Below are 23808 nucleotides of genomic sequence, written 5' to 3'. Positions count from 1 at the left end.
GTATTGGGCTTTCTACAGTATAAGTATTCTAAAATTTACGTTATTTAAGCTTGAATCATTTTAGTTATTCTGAGACAATCTAATTACTGTATAATCAATTGTCATCAGCAGTACTATTGCCTTCCAAACTAATGCAACATGAGTGCCATACGACATCATTGAAAGTTATACGTTGTAATATACACAATATATTAGCCAAATAGGAGCCTTTTGGTGGCCGTTTAATTAATATTTCATTATTATACTTTCAGGTACTTTACTACTCTAATTAGCTCTAATCACTGCACTGTTACGCCATACTCAGAATAGTTTTTACGTTAGTTACATGAGCAAATTAATATTTTAATCCATCGAACACTGTACAGAGTTATTTTATAGAATTGATGATTATGATATGATTATTACAACTATCTTAATTAATTTATTAGCCAAGTTCCGGTCATTTTTTTCATCCTTTAATTAATTTTTTGTTGCTATACTTTCAAAATATTCTACCAATATAATTAGATAAATCACTACATAGTTATATCATGCTCCGTTCAGATTGCACTTTAGTCACATGAGTAGGTTAGTATTACAATCAATCGAATTCACTGCGGACAGCGTCCCACATATGCCTTATAGAATATGAATATTAGCCAAATACGAAATGTTTTTACTGGCCATTTTGTTCGTCTTTCATTATTATACCTTCAAAACACTTTGCTACTATGTTGAATCGAAACTTGCAACTGCTAGGACGTTAGTTATATGAGCAAGTTAAATTGTTCATCTATCGGGCTTGGTACAGAAAACTTGCTACAAATATCCTATGGAATATAACAACAGCACATCATTGATGTAATTTCGATCCTGAATGGTCGAGCCTTGATACTGTGATATAGAATTGATAATTACAATAGGATTGCCATTAAAGCATGCATACTGCATAGACTCCAAGCTTATCTAAAGTATTATTTTATCGATAGGTAAAGGTAAAGCACTGAGTCAACAGTGTAAATGAGCTCTTTCTAATAGTAATTTTACTGCATCACTTAAAGCATTGATGATTATACATCCGCAAGAAGTTACATTCAAAATGGTACTGGTACGGATTTCAGATAAAAAATTATGAAATCCAATTTTAATAAAATATAAATGAATCTATGGAGCTTTACTTTGCAAACTTTAATTAATACGACTACGATTATTAAGTTAAAGTAGTTACTATCTAAGATGTATAAATATGTTTAATTACAACTAAATTATTGCAGTAATATCAGCTATTGGCTATTTCTCCTGGCCACAAAAATTCCATTACCTGTAAATTTTAGCTTTTTAATTTTTAGCAACTTCATTGAAAAGATGCACAATATATATTCTGCTTATGAATTTAATTTAATGCCTTAAAAACTCAGTTGTAGATAGTAAGATTATAATTGGGGCTAAATATGATTATGCACTAGCCATTTCCACCAAATTATCCCGATCTTCTTCATCCATTGTCTTAAAACAGTTACCCCAACGTTGAAATCGAGTACCTTCAAAAGGATTTTTAGAGCTATGAACAAATATTGGAGACAGATACTTGAGCTATGGATTAAGGAATTCAACTCAGTTTATCAAAAGATTGGCAAGAGCGTTAGTAGTTTAATGCAAAATTCGAATATCATCTCTCCCATGGAGCTTTAATAAACAATTGCTACGTAACACGATATCAAGGAAATAAAATTAGGATATTTTTTATCGAAATTTATAAATGATCTAGCCAATAATGAGCGATTTCCATCTTTGGATGATACTGAAGCATTGGGATTCTCAGTTTCTGGCGCAGTTTCTGGCGCAGTTTCAGCCTATAATGATCAATTTACATTATGCTTAACTTACGAGAGATACTGTTTAGCGTAATAATTTCAGTACAGTATTCTTGAAATTCTTTTCTAGATTTATTCATTATTGATACCTGATCCCTTTCATCTTCAGATCCAGCAAGACTAATAGGAGTTAATAATGAAGAGTGTAATTGATATAAATGAATCTTCTAGACTGCAATTTACAAAACTTACTCTATTCTCAACCACCGCAGCATTAGAGTTGTTGTACCTCCATTAAACAAAACCGTAACAAATACAATCATTAATGTTGTAGTAAACATTAATTGCCGGCTTTCGCTAGAGGTATTACGAATAGCCAAAGCGAATGCTATAGCACCGCGTAGACCTACCACAAATATAATTAATTCGTCACATTTTATTATGTTTCATATTGATATCATAGCTATAACAGGAGACGATCCAAATGCCATTATACCTGCAAAAACCATCATATGCTGTATATTGTAGCTGATCTTATTTCGACGAGTCCGATTTAAGATGAAACTGAGAGGATATATATTGCATAACCGACCTACAAAAATGGCTATCTAGGTAATACGTTGAGGGCTTGAATAGTTCCGATAAATACAGATATTTTTACACTAGTTTTAAAAGCATTATCAAATTCTTCATAAAGATACAAATGAAAAAGCTATAAATCCAAAATACCAACGATGGTATGGGAAAACAAAAAATGAAAGGCCCATATAAGAGAATATGAAATTTTCTGCGAGGAAATTAATAATTTCAAAGGCCTAGAAGTGGTTTTCGTCAATGTTTTGAAATTTAGTTTCATCGGTAGTATAGATACGGTCACTTCTTAGGTAAAAATAACAAATATAAACCTGTTTTGTTCTTTTCTGGGATTCATCGGATAAATTTTTATAAGTAAAGTGGGATTGAGTTATTCCACAAAACAATATAGTTACAATACCTAAAGAAGCAGAAAGTATAGAGAACATTGTAAAAAGGTTCGATTTAAAATATCTATAATGTATAGAATATATATACATAAATATATAAGGAGATGCTGCCGGCATAGGATACAATACCCGTTAAACGGAGAGCTTCAGCGATGAGAAATGCCGAATAGGAGAAGATAATAAATACCGCAGTCTCTAATAATGGAAATTCTCGGATTCTTGTCAACTTAGAGATTTACAGAGTTATTAAGGATCAAACAAAGAACATTATCGTGAGCGATTCACGAAATATATTTATCTAATCACTACAATCCCAGACTATTCACATGTATAATAAAATAATTTTGTAAAATACGTTATGAATGAACGTTTGTTACAGCTATGCAATATCTTGCTGCGATATTGCAACAATTCTAATACAGAGTTAAATAAAACTTTTAACAAAAATGTGACAAACGGTACTGATTAAATGGTAAAAATTGCATCAACGATTTTTCATCAGGAAATAAGAGCAGGGTTTGTTAGTTTCTTTGTGATTGATAATATCGTACATCGTACAGTACTGTATCACTTATATAGTCTAGCAGAGGTATTTTATGTCTTATATTACTATCAATAAGATATTAATGCTGTCGTTAATCCGAGTAAGCAGCCCAAGGAAAAAGAGCCAGCGAATATGCCGAGAAAGCCAGCAATAGATCGAAACAAGGCACCAACATGAAATCCACTTTCACTATGCAGCGAGTACGGTGAATAAATCAAGATCGAGCTAAAATGGAATTTACAACTTTATTTCGCCTTATAGTGCTACTTATGGTCTGGCATTTCAGTACTTAATTAATCAAAGAAGTTCTTGTTTACTATTTTCCTAGAAGCTATTGTACATACCTATACAGTACAATAGCCACGGCATCATTTAGGACACTTTCGCCAAAAACCAGAGCGTAGAGTTTTGAATCAACGTGTAAATCGTGAAATATTGCCAAAACAGTTACTAAAATTAAAGCACATCACGATTAGATATTACGGTACTTACTATATTTCAATCCTGTAATTTTAAAATCCACTAGGCTAGTGCTATACCAGGATCCGTAGCAGAAATCATAGCTCCAAATATCAGACAGTCGATGAAACCAAAGTCGCCGATAGGTTGAATGTTTGAAACAAATAGGTACATGATAGCACTTGCCACATAAAGTAATGGAAACTAATGTTAGAATATCAAAACTTTCGATAGATAGATTTATGTATCGTTCATATAAACTTTCACTAATACAACGAAATTCTGAAGTTATGTGCTGGGATATTATTGCAGTAAATATGTTTTTTTCTGATTCTTAAATTCAACAACAAACCGAAAAATCTACTTCTGAGCCAGTTTATAGTAAGTTTAAGGTGGTAGGCATTTAGGCAAGTCACATAATTCTATACTTAGGCACAGAGTAAAACTTACCCAATCGTAAAACAGGAAATAATGGTTCCAAGCATTGCGTATAAAAGGATTGACGCAAAGTTACTAAAGAAATGCCTCTAATAATAATAAAGGGCAGTAAAAAATTTTGCTACAGAACTCTGGTTAAGGCTGCTATTTTTTGCTTCTATAGCAGAAATGATAGCTCTCATTATTCACTGTAGCTAAAAGACCTAGTATTATCATAATATCCATAAAATGTAGAGTTTAAATACTTACATGTCGTAAATTGTATCCAGCGTAAAAGATAACCGGAGGAAGCAAAACATAGAAAAATATTTCTGGATCAAAAATCATCTATTTGGACAGAAAGAGCATGTTATAATTACTGTATTTCACTTTTAGTAAGTCATATTTGGTATTGAATAATGGTAGAGAAAGTAAAACATTGAAGAAGATCGCTAGGTCGGAGATTACACTATTTCAATTAAAATAACGGCCTTAAACTGCTGTATACTACTTCTCATAAATCACATCTCATATAGAAAGCTCGAGAAATAAAATATTAAGAAGTATTTCTAGATCGAACATTAACTAATTCGGATAAAATTACTTGCTGAAATTACTTGTCATAAATCCTATCTTACATAGAATAGAAGTAGAGTTACTGAGCTGACTGTATCATGGTTTGAATGATTGCTATTCCATTATTGCTGATATTGCAATCTTCCTTACCGTTTCAACTAATGGGGATTCTGCTGTAGCAGGGCTTTCTCGGTCATGTATAGCCAGCAATTGATAGGAGTAGCTGACATTTTCAAGGCTTGCAGACAGCAGCAACGGAAGACTACCGTTAGTCTTATTCAAAGAGCACTGTATGGGATAATCCTGCTGATCAGGTTGTGTAGAGTATTTAATAATTGCTCCCATGATTACTCCTGCAAATGCAGATAATATTGTTTTTTAATGATCACATTATCATTGAATCAGCAGAACAATAGCGATATCTAGTTTTACGATGAGAATTAATTATGTAATTATTGTTTGTACATACTGGGCTTTGTTCAGTTTTACCGTTAGGATTTCGAGCTAAACACAACTGCTACTATTTATGAACGAGGTTTATACAGTAAGTTGTGCTAAGGACTACTAAATACTCTGCCTAGTAATCCACGGCTATGCTAAGTATTAGGGAAGATTTAATTGTTTACCTCGCTAGCAAGTACAAGGATTTAAAGTAATTGGGTACAACTAGTAGGAAATGGTAATTTACGGATGAAATGAGAGTCAAGTTATTCCTCATTCCTTCCATTAGACTTACCATAGATCATAGCTAGTCCAGTTTCATGTAAAAATCGCATACGCCTTGCTTTAAATTGCCAAGCAGTGATCACTGTTACCAAGAGTAGAAAGAGTAAAATCAGTAAGGTCACACTGTACATGCGATGGAGATTTTCAACACGAATTTCGGTCATCCCTTCATGATCTACTTTAGCTTGTGTGATAGGTAATATCGTCATCAAGACCACCAAAATGCTCGCCCAATCTTGGCAATTCCGGAATTCCTCCATAATTTATAGATGAGTTATCAGGTAATACATTAATTGTATCGAATAATAATTCAATATGAAATTTGATCGTGGTTTTTTATACTCAAAAGTAGGATATTATGCTAATTGGCACCTAGGAATCAGTCTACGTAATGAGAAATTTTAGCCAATGATTTCTCCTCTTTCGACTGAATTAAATGTAAACTTATGGCGAGTATGCGTAGAAATACAGCTAGGAAAATAAGCACAGGGGTGAGAGTGGCAACAACGGCGATGAAGAGCATAAACATATTTTCAGCTCTAAATTGGTTGCGGAATACTCGCCGTCATAGAGCTGGTATTTAGTGCATCAATCGTTATCGCAAGTTCAGTGGCTGGAAAATTGCATGATTTACTAGACGGCAATATCAACTAAATATTATCCTAGTTTTGGCTTTCTGCTAGAGTAATATTAAACCCCCAAAATAGTGTGGTGGACGCATTAAATGATGAAATTATGGAACGTTTGCCTGGCGAAGAGGTGATCATTAGTAGCATAGATTCCGTGTCCAATGAAGATCAAGCCAGTCTTTATCCGCAAGAATTTTTAAATTTTTTAAATTTATCTGGACTGCCACCACATCAAATGTCATTAAAAGTAAATGCTCCTATTATGTTATTACGTAATCTAGATCCATGTAATGGGCATTGTAATGGAACGCGATACATGTTGACCTCTATTACTGAAAGACTGTTGGTGGCGCGTATACTTGGTGGAGAACATGCCGGCTCTATCATTTTAATACCACGTATTAATATTTCCCCATCTGACACTGATCTTCCATTTCAGTTAATACGTCGGCAATTTCCTATACGCCCAGTATTTGCTATGAGTATTAACAAAAGTCAAGGGCAAACTTTTAATCGATGTGGAGTACTTTTGCCTACCAGTGTTTTTACTCACGGCCAGCTATATGTAGCCATAAGCCGCGTTGGAAATCCTCGCGATTTAAAGGTGTTTATTGATCGAACGGAAATTAATTCCTTACTCCATAATAGAGTTAACAGTAACTTGCCAGGTTACAATAATGGCATATGCCGAGTGACACGTAATGTAGTTTATAAGGAAGCTCTACATTGAATTAGTGATTATAATACTATACTTAGGATAAAGCGTCTAGGCAAATATCAGTTTATATAACACATTTTGCAGCCACAAAATGTAATGCTTTAATTCCGAACGTAAAGTAAATAAATTTTATTGCATTATGAATTTGTTATATGTAAGGGAGTAATTGCCATATTACTTTTATTGTTCCTTTGCAATACATGTATAATATTCTAATCAGCATTATAGAGTAATCGGATGTTAATAAAATGTTGTCAAATTATGCAAAGTAAACTTGCAAATGAGTGTTCAATCATAATATTACTACTCAGCAATGGTTAATATAATTTTAATCTGTCCAGTAGCATTATTCTTCACATTAGGATATGTAGAGCAGATATTATAATCGCCGAATTACTATCAAAGACTGTAATAAGGTTTCATCCGTGAATGCATTATTGAAAAGTAGTATTCTACAAGCATAGCTGTGAATATAGTAGTGCCCGGCTATTACCGGGATATATATAATGTCGAATGGTAATACTAACTATTAATTATTAACAAATGGGAACGTTATCAAATGCCCCGCCCGTACAATTAACAGTACTGTACTTTTGTACAGCATACAGTACACGGATAACGGTAAAAAGTTACTGAACCTCTGACAGGTCTATCAAATGGTAATACTATCTGTTAAATGGCACATTATCGTAAACCGTCAGCAAAGCGACGGGAGTTTGCACTAGTCTATTCTATTCATGAATGATTGCTAACAAGATTTGCCTTTTTTATACAAATTTTTACTGTATGGCTCTAGTATTGCATTGAAATGAAATTAGAAAAGCATTATATATAGAATTCTCGTAGAGTATTCCATTTTTATGCCTTGCTACTTACAGTCCAGACTGAGGTGATATCTACCTTTCTGGTTTTTGCAGTAAAACGAGAATCTTTACTCCGCTCTGCCAACTACTAATGAGTAATAACGGCATGTGACCGTCTGTTAATCCTGGCAGTAGTTTAAAAACCATCTATCATCTCTAAAGTACGATAAATTGATCTTTCATTTACATTACTGCATTTAGAAACTAATCATTAATTACGTTCTCATTATAATCACATTAATCTCTTATCAAATGTATGTCAGTTGCTAAACTTTGTCCGTTAAAGAGTATACCTTATATAATCAAGACCATGTTAAAAACGCAGTATCCGCAGTTTACAGTATGTCTCCTTGTGATGCCTCAAGACTATTGAAAAATTTCATGCAATAACGATGATTGATGGAGAATATACTCATGCCATTAGCAAGTAGTATGATTTGCGTAGGTCTTGATCATTTAGAATATTAATTAGAATAGAGTTATCTTCTTATGATATTTTCAAACCATCAAGGAATTTCATAGAATAGGGAATCGTTTGGCAGGGAATACAATTGTGCCCTTCTTTTGGATATGGACTACCAGTAGTCTATGCTATGTAAAATAATAGTTATAAGTCTTGATCATTTCGTGTACGAGCTGCAGTACAATTGATTCATGAAGAAACATTATAAATCGTCGTCGACAGGTATTCTCTCCATATAGCTTCATAGAATAATTTCAATTTATTATCAATTAATTAATAAATAAACAATAATTATTATAAGTATTAAACTAACTCTTTAAGTTGCCTCATGCTGGAATTTTTCCATTTCATAGTACTGCACATATTAAAAATTGCCTTTCTAGTAACAGTATTGCAACTATCAATATTGGAATAGATGTGCTAAATGACTTTTGAAAGGATGTGCTTCCTCAGATGAAGATACATCATACAGACATATACTCGATGAAGCAATAAAGTATTTATACACTATTGGCTCAACGTGCATGGAATACTCATCATTCCTCGTACGTGAATTTAATATCAAGTTGTCTTCATCAACGAGCCAAGAAATCAACTATTTGAGAAAGAATTAGTTTCATTTGATCATTGTTAACGCCTTCAATTCTGCATGTAATTATTATTGTCTTTATGATTGAATTCATTCAAAGGATCAATTATTTACGTACGAATACTATTCTAGAAGTAATTAAGCAACGTTAAGTATACTTGGAACAATTGAATTTATTCACTGCAGGAAGCATACCTTATTAGACAGCTAGAGAAATCTAGCGCATTCAGAAAGCCATTCGTTGATTGTAGTCTATCGTTTCAGCAATTGAATGCGAATAGACAGCCTTAAAATAGAGTGCAATTGTAAATCAATCCCCATGGGAATAAACTTTATATTACTCCATCTACTCTACCTTCCTAATAGATGAAGTAAAGAACAGGTTAATCCATGGGATTCCATCAAGTTTACGTCAATGCTATTCTTTATTGAATGAATCAAAAAATTATTCCTTTCTTCTACTAATCAATTTGCCTTAACTAAGCATACTGCTATCGCATTATTAACCTGGTAGAGTTGCGATTATCGTATTATTCTACATATAGAGAGTACCCAGCAGGGAATTCTGATGGCTTTCTTCCCGAATCCACTGCAAGTCTCCTTTTCGTAACAAATGATATCATTCTATTCTTTCTCATTATTTCATTTGCTTTCTATTATTTAATGATTAAGTCACATGATTGTTCCATCCTACCGCCAATTTCTTTGGCCCAAAGAGCGTGTATATGTACTTATGATATAGCTTACCTGGTACAGGTGTAATTATCAAATTATTCTGCGTATAGGGACGAGTGTAGACTTTATAGCAGACTATTCTAGAGGCTTTCTTCCTCTCGAAATATATTTAAAAACTTCTTTTCATCATAAATGACATCATTTCGTTCTTTTCTATCATGTTAAATCTTTATCATTTCGCCGTCATTTTGGTTGTGCTGCTAAATGCATTACCCTATTCAATTCAAAAACCAACAAATTATGAAGGCACGATCGAGCAGCGTGTTGAAGACCAACATCAGCTATATAGCATTCTTTTGATGGTTTTACTCTTTCTATCCTTGCTTACTACTTTAACCGCTTGGCGATTAAAAGTAAAACAAGTTCGATTTCTGCATGAAACTGGGTTATCCATGTTTTACGGTAAGTACTGATGTACTGCAGGGTATAGTTGTAGCATGCAGTTTATAGCGTATAGATTCATTTGTGAGAAAAGGAGTAGGGAGTTTATTTACTTGTTACTTGTAATTATGACGACACTAATTCATTTCCTCCCCCCCCCCAAATTTTGATTTAAAAGTCTCTTCATAACATCGTTTCGATCGCTTATAAAACTGATAAACTATGGTAATCTTAAGGTGTTAGAATCTTTACTCCTAAACTTTATATTCAAGAATGTTTTTCTTTATTGTCTTGCTTTGATTATCGAGATTTTGGATTGAGTTAGTATGAACGAATTCAAATATAGACGTCTATTCTTACAAGTACTGTACTTAATGTGCGAAGCTTTCATCATTGGGAGCTTTCTACCAGAAAGTCAAGAAATTTAGGCCTAAAGCTACGATCTAAACTTAAAAGACTTACTTAGTTAATAATCTCTAGTCTTCCAACTTTAAGGAGTGAGACTATAGAAGTAAATACGGCATATTCTTAGCATTTCATCTTGATGTGTATCAATATGACTGCGTCCTGTTTCTGTTTTGACTTGCATAACGATAGGAGGAGTGATGGGAGTATTAATCAGGTATACCAGTATGCCAAGTGAAACTGCAATTGCCTACACTTTCCCAATCAACATTACAAACAGAACAACCCCATCGACATTTTATGTACAAGACAATAATATTACCTATGCTTACAAATTGTCTGCAACTTACCGCAATGAAACACCCGAATTACCGATATCAGAACTCGTTGATAGGGTAAGTTCGAAAGATATCTGTAGACGAAAGAGTTGAACTGTATAATATTGTTTTACCTCGAAGTTTGGCCTTGATGATCATTTCATTTGTATTACTTAATGAACTGAAGTGAATTTGCAGAACTTGATTGATTCAGTGGAATGAATCAAGGCCAAAAGTAGTGAAGCACTTACTGTCAGTCATGCTTCAATTTCTGAATCATGTCTTATTCTGTATCGATCAGTATTAAAAAATAATATATTAGTTATACCTAATCCTAATATTTTACTGTCGATGAATCAAGGGCAACAGTATTAGAATAAGAATACTCAGCCATGCTTCAGTATCGATGTAGATATACGATAACATTAATCTTTCTTTCATTGATGAAGGTGGGTTTCGATCCGGAAGTATTTTTTTATGTGCTCCTTCCTCCAATCATATTTTATGCTGGTTATGATTTGAGACAAGTAAGTGGACCTACTATTTTAACTGTGTGTAATGAATCCTTTCAAAATCGTTATTGAAGCTTCATGATTTAGCATTTGTAATTAAAGTATTATTACGCTAGTTAAGTGCTAAGATCCTAGATACTGATATGTGTTAATAGAACGTAAATAAATTAAATACAAAATCCTAATCATGGTCCTGCCAATGGTCTACTCTGTACCTGCATAAAATGAAGAATAACTGAAAATGAATATCAAACACTTGAAACTGATAAATTTACTTGACGTTAATTTTATGTGTTCTAGAAATACATTTTTTAGAATCTAAATTTGTAATTGAAGTATTACTGCATTAACTAGTATCAAGATATAGTGCATTTTTTCTGCTTTGTTTGTTTTACTTCAATGAACTAAAGGATAGTTTAGAAATGGATATACAACAATTAAAATTTGTAAATAAAATTGATGTTGATTTTACGGGTTTAGAAACACTTTTTTAGCAACTTTGGTTCCATCCTGATGTTTGCTGTGATTGGCACCACCATTTCTTGCTTTGTAATTGGGTAAGTTAGCCATTCATTATAGATAGAAATACTAAAAGCCTTTTGACTACTAGTAAGTACCTTTACTACGATCCTTATTCACTCTTTTAGAAAGTATCTAACAATTCAATCCAGTAGTCAATATAGTATTAATAACTGCTACTTTAAATTTTGAGCTCGAATTTTAAAATTTCAGCAGACATTTGTGTCGCTGGTGTTGTATCTTGATTCTATCGTGACGATAGCTCATCCCATGATTGCTATCCTAGTATATCTTATGAGCAAATTTAGCACATTAAAATGTTAGAAACGATTATTACTTAAGCTATCATCCGGTTTATGTCATATATTGCTACCTATTAATTTACTCAAAGTATGAAAGGTTAAGGCATCTTATGGTTGATGACGTATATTGCCAGTAGAGATTATGTTGCTATTGATGTACCATTTAATTTTGATTTTTGATTCATATCACAGTGGCATAATGTATGCTTTCGTTTCCAAAATTCAAGTTATAAATGGCTTCGATTTCATCGATTGCCTACTCTTTGGTGCGATGATTTCTGCTACTGATCCTGGTATATACGAGTGCACTCATTACACTGTTATACGAATTGCTTTATTACTTTAAATTCAAGTCGCTATAATTTACTGTATCCCTTCTATGCCATTTCCAACATTAAACAACTACAATAATATTGCATCTTGTCTTTGCAGTAACCGTCTTGGCAGTTTTTCACGATTTACATGTTGATTCTAAGCTATATGTTCTGGTTTTTGGCGAAAGTGTCTTAAATGATGCAGTGGCTATCGTTCTGTATCGGTTAGTATCTCGAAGCTTGGGAGTATTACCTAATTTAAAATGCTGAATTGACTTGGCGTTGAAAGTAACCACTGTGCTTAGACTTCACTATTCACCATCTATTTGGTCAAGAATCATCCTTTAGAATATGACCACTTTTAAATGACTTTTATACTGTAGTTCCATCTTGGCCTATTCACCGTACTCTGCCGAAGGAGTAGATACTTTTAATGCTGCAGGTTTTTTTCGGTCGGTTGGGGTTTTTCTTGGTATATTTTTGGGTTCATTTGCTGTTGGATGCATCATGGGATTATTAATGGCTTTGATATCCTTTCTCTATAAATGATACAGCAATATTCGTGTTTTCATTGCTAAAAATTTTTGTTATTCACGATTTTGTTGGCTTTATACGGTAATTGACCTTAACGAAGATGCACTTTACCAAACTAACTCGTATTGGGAAATATCCATTACTTGAAACCACCATTTTCGCCATGATGTCATACTCTACTTTTTTAGTTGCAGAAGCAATGAAACTGACGGGTAGATCTACTATTCTTGATAGCAGCAAGAAGAAGAACTTGATATTTTGCGTCCATGTATCATTATGTTATGATTTTATAACATCGTATTCATTTTCAGGCATTGTTGCGATCCTATTTTGTGGAATTATCCAATCTCATTATACACATAAGAATCTATCTCTTGAATCGCAGAAAAGAACCAAGCAGGTAGAACCTTCTGCCTGATATTTTTTCTCTCTTAAGATTGGCTCGTGAGTGAATTTAGTCATGCTAATTTTGGCTTTCTTTTATCATCTCTTTGGATTCTTGTAGTTTTTTGAACTTTTGAACTTTATTGCCGAAAAGTTCATATTCTCTTATATGGGACTTTCAGTTTTCGTTTTTCCCTATCATCGTTGGAATATTGGTTTTATTAGTTTTGCATTCGTATCCTTGAGATATAGTGTATGCCATGCTTATAGGCTATCCATTTGATATTTAATCTCTAATGCCTCATTTTAAAATTAGAGAATACCTTGTGCGATCCTTAACAAAATATCAAGCTTGCAATCTTTGCTGGTCGCCTTTGTAATATTTATCCTTTAAGTTTTATTTTAAACAGAGTCCGACAAAATAAAATCAGCTGCAATCTGCAGCATATGATGTTATTTGCAGGTAACTTTATCTTAATTGTTAGTTGCACTAATCGTTGTATTAGGACAAACTTAAAATTCCTGTATAACTAACTACTTTTACATTTTGGACGATAGGATTACGCGGCGCTATTGCATTTGCCTTGGCTATTCGTAATACATCGAGCGAAAGCCGTCAGCTAATGTTTACCACTACATTAATGATTGTCTTTGCCACAGTCATTTTCAATGGTGGGGGCACCGGGCAAATGCTATCGCTACTTAAAATTCGGTAAGATTCATTGGATAGAAGAAGAAAGTGAATTGAAGTACCGTTACGTATATCGAATTTAACCTAAACTATGCTGATGTTTTAATGATAGAACTGGCGAAAATGAAATGGAAGAAAATCAGGTAATACTCCCATTCTTAATGCCTTGATGATAATGAATAGAGATGCAAATTTCCTACGATGATTAAACGATGAGATTCATTAAAGGAAACTTCGGTGAAATCAACGCCCAATAATCCAAATGCTTCCTCACCCAATCCTGATCTATCAGCTTTGGCAAATGCGTGGGTCCAATTCGACAAAAAATATCCAATGCTGATAGTTTATCAATTCTTATATTTGCCTATCTTGCACTTTCGATTAATGTGTCTAGGATATTGTTGGTTATTATCAACCAATTGCGTCTGCTTTACCTTAACCCCTAGACAAGTATATGTTGCCCCTATTTTGTCGTAGCTCAACTATTCCCGTTGAGGGTACACGGCTTCAATGGTTTGGTGGTATTTTTAGCAGGCGATATGGGACCGCAGAGAGGGTAAAATAGCATTGCAACGTTTTTCTGTTGCCATGACTTTTTCAATTGCTTTGATCTATTCTTGCTATGGAGATCAAATGCTTCGTCGTTGGTAACATATCGCCAATGACTTGATGAAATTGAACTAATGTTTTCGTCTGCTTCTTATTTAGACAATTGATCATGACTCATTGATTCAAAATAGCGAAATATCGATCCATGATGCAGAACGAAGGAATGGCACTCAGGAGTCATCGCTATGATTTGCTTTCAATAAGGGTTGAAAAGTTTCCACGCGTAACGATGCAGTAGCTCTATCAAGGCATCGATGCTAGGCTATTATGAAAATATAGTACTAGCATACTATTTTTTAAATTAAAAAAATGCAAATTACGATACACTTTATCTAAGGTCTTAATAAGGTTGCCATTACCAATGTATACGGTGTAGTTATATATTATAATATAGTTGATAGCTAGTAAAAATTCTCGTCTAGTTTTAGCATCTTGTCAGTAGAATCACTATCGATCGCATACTATAGGTTTCCCTAAAAATCCTCGATGACCTTGCAATAAAATTTAAATCCAATGAAACGTCAGCGGATAGTAATAGCCTTTTATTATAATTCATCGGGAGTCCTATGTTAATCAAGGATAAGAGCTAACCATTATAGAAAAACTTGGCAGTATTATAGGCGACTGATGAATGCATCTTTAACTACCTATCAAGTCAAAAATCACTTCCTAATGAGTACAGTGGCGCCTTCTACTGGTACGTACTCGTATGTACCACATTTTACCTTCTACTTTCCATGAGGCATAGATGATAAATGATTAGATTATTCTTTTACTTTTAGTCGATAACATTATTATAACTATCAGGATAAAAAATATGCGCGTACTGTAGGATCTCCTATACAGTACTAGCACGAATAGCTATTGAATAGAGTAGTTAATGTTGTTAACATTACAGATCTACCGCAAATGAAAAAGGAACGAAATGTAAACTACGGTCGACAATATCCTTTCTTGATGATCAATTTGATATGAGTCGGTGGGCGTGTAGTTGGCTTACTGCTTCAAAATGCAATCCAATTATGCAATTGAGTAGCTCATTTATTTTGGCTGTGCAAGATGTACTGTATTATGAGCTGGACAGGGTATTGATAGCATTTAGGCTGTGCGCTGGACATTGGACAGCGCAGATGGAAGGGGGCTTTTATGGCTATGCCTTAATATATTATAGAGAATTCCTGAAATAGATTAGTTCATTACGGCAATACAAAGAGGTATCAAGTAATTTGATCATGCATTAGCAAGTGCCATTGTACAGTTGTAGGGTATAGTAGTTTGCGCATTGATATAGGCTATCAGGCTATGCAATATCACCAACATGGATAATATTTTGGAATACTTTGTGTATGTACAGTACAGAGAATTCTTGAGATCGATTAATTGATTACAGCCAAGCAAAAGAGACATCAAAACATCCAGCAAGTGAATTTGCCCAGTAGTTTATTCATTTTTGGCTATACGATGTGCATTGCGCGCTTGACGAGCATGGGTACAGTTGATTTTTTTGGTTGTACTTTGATTGCACTGAAAGTGGTTTATTCATTTTAGCTCTGCAACAGGTATAACGCTATGTTGTGCATATTCGTTGTTTAGTATGGGGAGGGGATTGGATCAGCCTTGGTACAGAGCGTTGTTGATTCACAATGATGAATCAGTAAGACAGCCTCTAACTATATTAGTTCTTGCCATCCAGCAAGGGGATGTATACTATAATTCATTCGACGAATTTCGTTTCTGCCCATGGTTTGCTTGGTAGGAAGAAAAGTTGGATCAGCTTAGCATTATTTTAAAGCCAATTTGTATGCAGTCGACCCTAAACGAGGCGAGAACGGTCGATAGCAAGGTTGAACTTGGTACAATTGTAGTCGTATCAATCCTAATATTATTGCACTGCCGTGAGTTTTAGTACTAGAGTTGAATTCTGAATTAAGTATAGAATGACTAATATTCACTACCGTAGGCTATAATACTAGCGTAGTTTAATGGGATTAGTTGCTCGTGCCTTAGGCAAAATATAGCAATTCAATGGCCGTGCTAAGCGCGTGGAAGCGTGATAATGTTACTACCATTACTAAATAGGTCATGCGCTACGATTTATAAGCGTATCCAACGAGTCGATCCGCCCGTTCTTCTTGTTCATAATTTGTTGTAAATACAGTTACGGTTGGTTTTCATTGTAAGAAAGCTTAATTCGGGTTTTAAGTCCAGTTGGACAGATTGATTGTGGACCCTTAAGAATGGACTTGACTACAATTATACTATGCTACCTTTGATAACAGCAAGTAATATCTCAGTTGTTTTAGAGCAGGGAAGACTGGCAAGCCTAGAATGGAGAATGCTCGAGCTCTTCGAGTAGCCCGATCGAGTTACTCTACAGTATCGGTATTGGAACATTTTACTAAGTACTGTACTGTCAGGGTGGTAGCAACATGAAGTAATCGCTACTTGTACCACAGACTTTTAAGTGGAAAATCTCTAGAAATCCCAGATTATACATTCATCGACTACTCAATACAGGAAATCCCAGTGATATATTGAATAGTCCATTCTCTCTTTGGTAGTTCATGCGATGACGAAGTTTTTATTCTGCTTGAATTCTAGCTGCTGGAATTTTTTAGTTATCGCCTTTGACCGTTCTGTCGGATTGAGTAGTTTATGAAAGCACTGTTGTTTTTACCGGTAGTGACAAAAATTATGATCGAAAGCGGGCTACACCTAGTATACTGTGCATTAATATAGTCACCATGAACTGCGGGCGTACCAGTTCTCACAGTACAGTACAACAGGGTGTCGTGAGTATCACGACGCTACAGTACTCTGCACTGTCGTTTTTACCGGTAGTGACAAAAATTATGATCGAAAGCTGGCTATACCTAGTATATTGTGCATTAATATAGTCACCATGAACTGTGGGCGTACCAGTTCTCACAGTACAGTACAACAGGGTGTCTTGAGTACCGATGCTACAGTACTCTGTACTGTACGCACATACTGTAGACATACAGTAGACCATAAATGTATTGAACCGAACCTTTCTCGAGTCTAACTGTAGTACAGTACTGTACGGTACAGTATGTACAGTACAGTATCGTGGTGCCTGGCTCAGTACAGTACAAAGTACTGTGTCCACTCTGTCCTTTCCGCCCATTCTGACTCCGTTGAAGACTGCCAGTAGTGCTACTCAATCATGACTCTTGTCCTTGAGGTACAGTAGAGTAGGGTAACGTAGATTGGCATTTACTCTGTTCAAGCTAGACTTTGACTCGTCCATATAGAGTTCCATATTGGGTTCGATTCGGTACTGTACTGGGGTACCGGGCTTGAGGACGCATTCATCTCCGATCCGATCTAGGACTTGATCTCAAGTAGAAAAGGAATCCCGCGGCCATTCCAATCAATTTATTCCGATCTTTATTTCAAGATTGCAGTTGTGTAGTGCAACATCCAGTCGTTCAGGTCCCACCATGTCGCTCATTAATGGCCAGTCTATCCTTAGTTTACTCATCCTACTCACTGCTTTGCCTTATTCTATCCAACAATCGACCAATTATGAAGGCAGTACCGAGCTGCGTGTAGAAGGTCAACATCGAATGGACAGTGTCATGTTGATGGCGCTACTCTTTCTCCTGTTAATTACCGTTTTAACCATTTGGAGATTTAAAGTCAAACGAATTCGATTTATCCATGAAACAGGATTAGCCATGATTTACGGTAAGCCTTTTTCCATGCACTGTCTTTATGGTGGATGGCGTCGACATAGTCTTGATTGTGCACGACGGTATGCAAGCTACAATGCATTGGAGGATGATCCAATTGGCGTGTTTGTTTCTTCAAAACATTCTCGGCTACGGCTGGATTCATCTCTTGCACAGCCATCCCTTTTGGATATCCATTTTCAGTCTTCATCTTCAATCAGATGTTCGAAATTTGTCATTCTGATGACATCATAGTTTCAGTTTATGTTGACTGAAATGCTTTACATAACTTGTCCATTCCGTATGCTCACTGTTGTCTCTCTACATTGTATACTTGTAGTCATTTCCATAGCGAAAGGATGGGGCACCCTGTAGCTCTCCATCCATTCGGAAATGGATGGAGTAGCCTAATATTGCCTAACACCGTGTTGAATTCAATGTTGTGTTTGAACTCGGCAGGGCATGACTCCTTGCAACAAAGATATAACTCACATCAGTCTAGCCGTTTACTTCTCCATCATCGTTCTTACTTGCAGTCTAAACTAATCCGTTGTTGTTTACGTTTTGTACATGCCAATAGGTTTAATCATGGGAGCGCTAATCCGGTATACAAGCCATCCCAATCAGACTGGACTGACCTATACTTGCCCTGTTAATACCACCAATAGAACAATCCCTTCAGAGCTTTATGTCGTTCGCGACAATGTTACTTATGCCTACAAGTTATCTGCAACTTATAACAACGAAACGCCACGCGTCCCCCAATCACAACTAGTCGATAGGGTAAGTTCAACCATGATTATCTGATGATGTAGGCCATATTGGGTAGTTTATCTTTTTCCATGCAATGATGGTTGACATGGACAACTTCATTAGCTAGTGGATTAGAGTAAAAGAAGGATAAAACATCAATCAATGTTTCAACCGTTCTCAGTCCATTTCGAAATTTCACCTCTACCATAGAGTATAGAATTTTGTTATCTGAAAAGAAAGAAAATTCTTACCATTATCTAATCGATCCATTTTTTTTTTCTTATCTTACTCTTATAAACAATTTTGGTAATCTTGCTTTGGAATGGGGCAGGTGGTATTTGATCCTGAAGTATTTTTTTATGTCTTACTCCCTCCAATTATATTCTATGCCGGCTATGATTTGAGACGTGTAAGTTTACGATATCGGTTAGGGTCAAATTGACACTCAGCTTCGACATCAATCACCTCTGTGATTTCATACTCGATAGCGTGTTAAAAACGATATTGTTAAAAAATGGGATTAATTTGAGATTGTATAACTTATTCAGCAAGTTTATTGCTTTGCCATCAGTTTACATAAAAGAGAGCTGTAAAACCACTAATCCTTCTTAAATTATTAAACAATTGGGTATTATTGCTTTGACTTTGATACTCGTAGAGGCATTTCTTTCGCAACTTTGGATCAATTCTCTTATTTGCTATGATTGGTACAACCATCTCGTGCTTTGTCATTGGGTAAGTTATCGACTATTTTTGCTGTACATCCTGAAATAAATAATGCTGCCGAATCAAGTGTGAATGCCAAGTCTTTAGTATTACAGTCACATTCATTCTATTGCAAACAACATATCTTTAGCACTGCAGTAGATGATAAAATTTAATCTTGATGATGATCGGTGATTGATATATTACAGTATAGATAGGCTTTGATTTATGGAACTGTAAGAGTGTATTGATGCAACTCACTACTTGTAAAATCGATCGGCATAATGATACCGTATAACACTTCTTTTTTCTACTAATTATATAGTGGTATTATGTATGCATTTGTGTCAAGAATTCGAAGTGTAAATGGCTTCAACTTTGTCGATTGTCTACTCTTTGGAGCGATGATTTCCGCTACTGATCCCGGTATAGCACTGTTATAGAATGAGTCTGGTTGCATTAGAAATTGAATCGCTGCTTCGCATAGTATTAACTCTCTCATCATGCATTGCTTATTAAACAAATACCATTTTTGGTATACTTGCAGTCACTGTCTTGGCCATCTTTCACGATCTACACGTCGATTCCAAACTGTATGCTCTCGTTTTTGGTGAAAGTGTCTTAAATGATGCTGTAGCCATTGTTCTGTATAGGTTTGTAGCTTGAATAAAGTGCTTAGTTAAGCTCTGGTTGTCTACAATATGCAAACATTCATCCACCATTTGTCAGATAATCTAACCACTGTCAATTCATTTTTGCTACCTCTATAGCTCCATCTTAACTTATTCGCCGTACTCTGCCGAGGGCGAAGGTGTCTTTGATGCTGGAGCATTGTTTCGATCGATTGGCATCTTTATTGGCATATTTGTTGGCTCTTTCGGTATTGGTTGTTTAATGGGACTACTCACGGCTTTGATATCCTTCATTGATGTTTACAATGGTTTAACAGTAGTGTTTACGAATTTGGCCAGTTGTCATCTGTATTCATGTTTTATTGTTGACCTTAATAAATGTGCACATTACCAAACTAACAAGTATTAAGGAATATCCATTACTGGAAACTGCCATTTTTGCCATTATGTCATACTCCACTTTCCTTGTTGCTGAAGCATTAGGGTTGACTGGTAGGTTGAAAATTGATAACTACAGTGAAAAGGACGATTTTGTATTCTATTTGAGTACATGCATAACCATTGATATTTGCATTGATCAATCATTTCAGGTATTGTCGCGATTTTGTTTTGTGGAATTACTCAATCACATTACACTTATAAAAACTTATCGGATGAATCCAAGAAAAGAACCAAACAGGTTGAACTTTATGTACTCCGACTTTGTCAATCTTTTGCCGAGCAATCGAAAATTGAAATCATCCTAATTTTAAATCTGATTTATAATCTTGTTGATTTTGATAGTTATTTGAAGTCTTCAACTTTTTAGCCGAAAACTTCATATTTTCCTACATGGGACTTTCGTTTTTCGTCTTTCCTTATCATCGTTGGTACATGGGTTTTATCGCCTTTGCATTTGTATCCTCCTCAGATAGTGTTATTTACTTTTTATACACAACTACCTTGTTTATCTTAAGATTGGCAATGTTGCAGTCAATGATTGAGGTGTATTGTCCTTTACGGAAAATCTAGCTGGCAATGTTTGTCGGTCGTCTATGTAATGTTTATCCGCTTAGTTTTATCCTGAATAGAGCCCGCCGAAGTAAGATTGGCTACAATCTACAGCATATGATGTTCTTTGCAGGTAATGCTGCGTGCATTGTATTTATACATTATAGGGTCTAGACCTGTCAAACACTCATTAAATTTTGCTTACTGGGACCGATAGGGTTGCGTGGTGCGATTGCATTTGCTTTGGCTATTCGTAATACATCCAGTGAAAGCCGTCAACTAATGTTTACTACAACATTAATGATTGTATTCATAACTGTCTTAATCAATGGTGGCGCAACTACGCAAATGTTGCTATTACTTAAAATCCGGTAAGATTAAATCAATAGCGACGTCATGGCATTTGCTAAGGTGACAATATCATAACTTTAATATTACTGAAATTATAACAGAGTTGGCCAAGAAGAAGAAGAAGAAGAAGAAGAAGAAAGCCAAGTATGTGCATCAGTATCCAATCATTGAGCTGATTCTACTGTATAATATTGTTGTAGTAATACAAATTTTAACGTTGATCTATATTGAATTTCAAATTTGTTTCAGAAATCGTTGCCCGAGCCTATGCCAAATAATCCATATGCAGCAACCTCATCAAGCGTTGGTGATCGATCTGCATTGGCTAGTGTTTGGATCAATTTTGACAAAGGATATCCTTTCAAAAAAGATATTTCATTACCAATTTAGGATTTTAAATTAATTATGAATTTATTGCCATTAATCGATTGTTTTCATGATCCTTAACTTCTTCGTAAATATATGTTGCCAATATTTGTTCATAGCTCAATAAATCCTTTTGAGGGTACGCGATTTCAACGGCTTGGTACTTGTTTTAAGACGAAATATGAGACCTTAGATAGGGTAACGTGACAGATAACGTATTGTCAGTACAGTAGTCCTTATTTTAGATGAAAAATTTTGCATCATTCTTGTGTCCGCGATTAAAATCCGGCAAATTTTTGACAATTTTATCTGGTTTAGGACTCAAACTTTGAGACAAGTGACGAAGACTTACTGGTGGGAAATGATGAACTTTCTGTCCGAAACACGTCCAATATTTCCCCAGGAGTAGAGGAAGCTAATGGCGGTAGTGATCATTCAAAGGCCATGCTAACTATATCAACAAGCGATTTAGGACAAGGAACTGCAGCTTAGATATCATTTGCAATAGCAATTAATATATACTGCTATCATTATAATGATTTTATCCACGTAACTTAATTGATCAGTATATCAAAAATCACGTCATAGTTACATTTTTAAACTTCAAAGATGTTTTTGCCGAAATTTTTTCGGATTATATTAAATGCCTTGTATTAAGCATTGCATAGTTATGCTTTTATACTGTAGAACCCAGAATATACAATCTTTCAACCACTGTCGATAATAGCTATTTTAGGCTTGCGTTGTACATTTAATAGGTGAAGTAGATGAACGAGTATTATATGTTTGGAACACTTGTTTTTGGTGACAAGAACAATATCATAATGGATCTACTGTAATTTTTGTATGAATATGTCTTTGTAATTACGGCCAGACTCAACTTTTGGGTGCCATTTACTACAGGCGGTTAAGCCCAAGAGCAGACAGATATTGACGGTTATCCTTGTTGATATTATTGTAGAATTTATAAATTGGCTACTAGAAAGTCATCCGTAGTTAGCGTAGAATAGCTTACTGTTTATTATTATTAGCTTTCTATTTCTCAACTATACAATGTACTGTACTAGTTGTATTCTATCGCTTTGCCAGTCAATTTTTTGGCAGCTGCCGTCCTGACGATCAGGAACCAACAGAAAAAAATTTTTTGTCTTATGTTTATCCTTACAGGAATGATGACCATACTGATGTGCCAATACCCAACTTGGACTTCAAACTATTTGCTAATTTGTATAATACACGTAATCTGATTTTTCTGCCTAAGATTGATTCGATCTTAGCAATCGAGGGTTAGGGCACTGTTTGGTCAATTTCGTTTTGCATATAATGTTTTCTAGAGAATCGACGATTCAATATGATGGTGTACTCGTACGAAAGATCAATTAATGTTTAAGAAATTTTATGCAGCTTTTGAAATAAAATCATTTCACCCATCCTTGGTATTTGCTGAATATCAAACTATTGAGGACTAGTATTGCAGACTGTTACTCTTTTATCGGCCAGGTAGATTCGTTTTCATGCTCATCATGAATACCAAACAACCTGACTAAACAAGCTAAACAATGTTGCCAAAATAGAACGCTGTCAAATGTTATTTTTCAGGACTTGATAGCGAAATAATAGTTTAGATCTTGAGGTTCCACAAATGCAGTAGCAGAACAAGATTTAACTCATCAAAGGCAATAATAGGGCACGCATCAGAAATTTCATTCTAGAATTTATTTACTTATTAGTTTTCACACCACTTTTTTTATGCAACGAACAGAAAATTAATACCAAAATTCAGTAATCTAACCATTAAGTTGTATTATCAGAGTTAATGTAATTTACTGTATTAGCGGAAACAACCGCCTTGA

The 23808-nt window shown here is 34.9% G+C and overlaps 4 protein-coding genes across 4 annotated transcripts; 3 read left to right on the top strand and 1 right to left on the bottom strand.

Moving 5' to 3' along the window:
• Positions 1-1434: 1434 nt before the first annotated feature.
• Positions 1435-5758, bottom strand: TRIADDRAFT_59624 (uncharacterized protein; the record flags this gene model as incomplete). The annotated part of the gene is made up of 11 exons (XM_002115519.1): positions 1435-1572; positions 1943-1973; positions 2046-2199; positions 2290-2401; positions 2699-2787; positions 2906-2994; positions 3665-3770; positions 3860-3983; positions 4467-4544; positions 4923-5125; positions 5509-5758. 11 exons carry the CDS (start codon positions 5756-5758, stop codon positions 1435-1437), a joined length of 1374 nt encoding a protein of 457 aa, XP_002115555.1.
• Positions 5759-6443: 685 nt separating this feature from the next.
• Positions 6444-6857, top strand: TRIADDRAFT_29852 (uncharacterized protein; the record flags this gene model as incomplete). Its single annotated transcript, XM_002115646.1, has 1 exon — positions 6444-6857. The coding sequence occupies one exon, from the start codon at positions 6444-6446 to the stop codon at positions 6855-6857; it is 414 nt and encodes a 137-aa protein (XP_002115682.1).
• A 2892-nt stretch (positions 6858-9749) lies between these two features.
• On the top strand, positions 9750-13879 carry TRIADDRAFT_11431 (uncharacterized protein; the record flags this gene model as incomplete). The annotated part of the gene is made up of 12 exons (XM_002115645.2): positions 9750-9897; positions 10474-10676; positions 11048-11125; positions 11591-11667; positions 12124-12224; positions 12364-12469; positions 12629-12740; positions 12880-12991; positions 13091-13179; positions 13285-13398; positions 13515-13626; positions 13722-13879. Coding segments are annotated over 12 exons (1410 nt in total), but the record flags the coding sequence as incomplete, so codon positions are not given.
• A 4135-nt stretch (positions 13880-18014) lies between these two features.
• Positions 18015-21607, top strand: TRIADDRAFT_11627 (uncharacterized protein; the record flags this gene model as incomplete). Its single annotated transcript, XM_002115644.1, has 11 exons — positions 18015-18392; positions 19243-19320; positions 19570-19646; positions 19942-20042; positions 20164-20269; positions 20387-20505; positions 20588-20740; positions 20839-20927; positions 21032-21145; positions 21260-21371; positions 21456-21607. Coding segments are annotated over 11 exons (1479 nt in total), but the record flags the coding sequence as incomplete, so codon positions are not given.
• Between the last annotated feature and the right edge of the window lie 2201 nt (positions 21608-23808).

Source organism: Trichoplax adhaerens, genomic scaffold (genome assembly GCF_000150275.1).
Source record: "Trichoplax adhaerens TRIADscaffold_11 genomic scaffold, whole genome shotgun sequence".
In the NCBI taxonomy this organism is placed as follows: domain Eukaryota; kingdom Metazoa; phylum Placozoa; class Uniplacotomia; order Trichoplacea; family Trichoplacidae; genus Trichoplax; species Trichoplax adhaerens.
The sequence above is the reverse complement of the archived record's forward strand: the minus strand, read 5'-3'. Positions and strand labels throughout refer to the sequence as shown.